The sequence below is a fragment of the Myotis davidii genome, unplaced genomic scaffold (genome assembly GCF_000327345.1).
Source record: "Myotis davidii unplaced genomic scaffold, ASM32734v1 scaffold663, whole genome shotgun sequence".
In the NCBI taxonomy this organism is placed as follows: domain Eukaryota; kingdom Metazoa; phylum Chordata; class Mammalia; order Chiroptera; family Vespertilionidae; genus Myotis; species Myotis davidii.
Window position 1 is genome coordinate 2,429,432 of NW_006295816.1, and position 358 is coordinate 2,429,789.

Below are 358 nucleotides of genomic sequence, written 5' to 3' on the forward strand. Positions count from 1 at the left end.
CTTTCCGGGAGCAGAGGGGCCAGGGCCCGTCCGCAGCATCTTCCCCAGGCCCCTCCTGCTCTGCCAGCTGCCCCGGGCACAGGGGGAAGGAGCGGAGATTCGCATTCGCAGAGGAGCAGACTGGGCTCCCAGCGGCCAGGGGGCTCCCCGGGCTGCCCCGGCCTGGCCTCGCGCGGAGGGGTGTGGGCCGTGGAGCAATTCTGCTGATTTCTCAACCTGACAACCCTGCACCACCCCGCGCCCCCCCAACAGCTGCCTGTAGAGGGAGGTGGGGCGGGGAAGGGGGCGTCATGGAGGGGCGCGGGCTGTGGGGAGCCGGGCAGCGCCCACCTTGCCCTGCGGGGCCCGCGGGGAGGCG

At 73.5% G+C, this 358-nt stretch overlaps 1 protein-coding gene across 1 annotated transcript in view; it reads right to left on the reverse strand.

The window, feature by feature from the left end:
- LOC102756501 (chromosome unknown open reading frame, human C3orf18) overlaps positions 1-358 on the reverse strand; it is a 6,113-nt gene that overhangs the window by 2,185 nt on the left and 3,570 nt on the right. Inside the window, exon 3 of the mRNA XM_006770465.2 lies at positions 331-352. Within this exon, the coding sequence (XP_006770528.2) occupies positions 331-352 (22 nt within the window). The remainder of the gene's footprint in view (positions 1-330; positions 353-358) is intronic.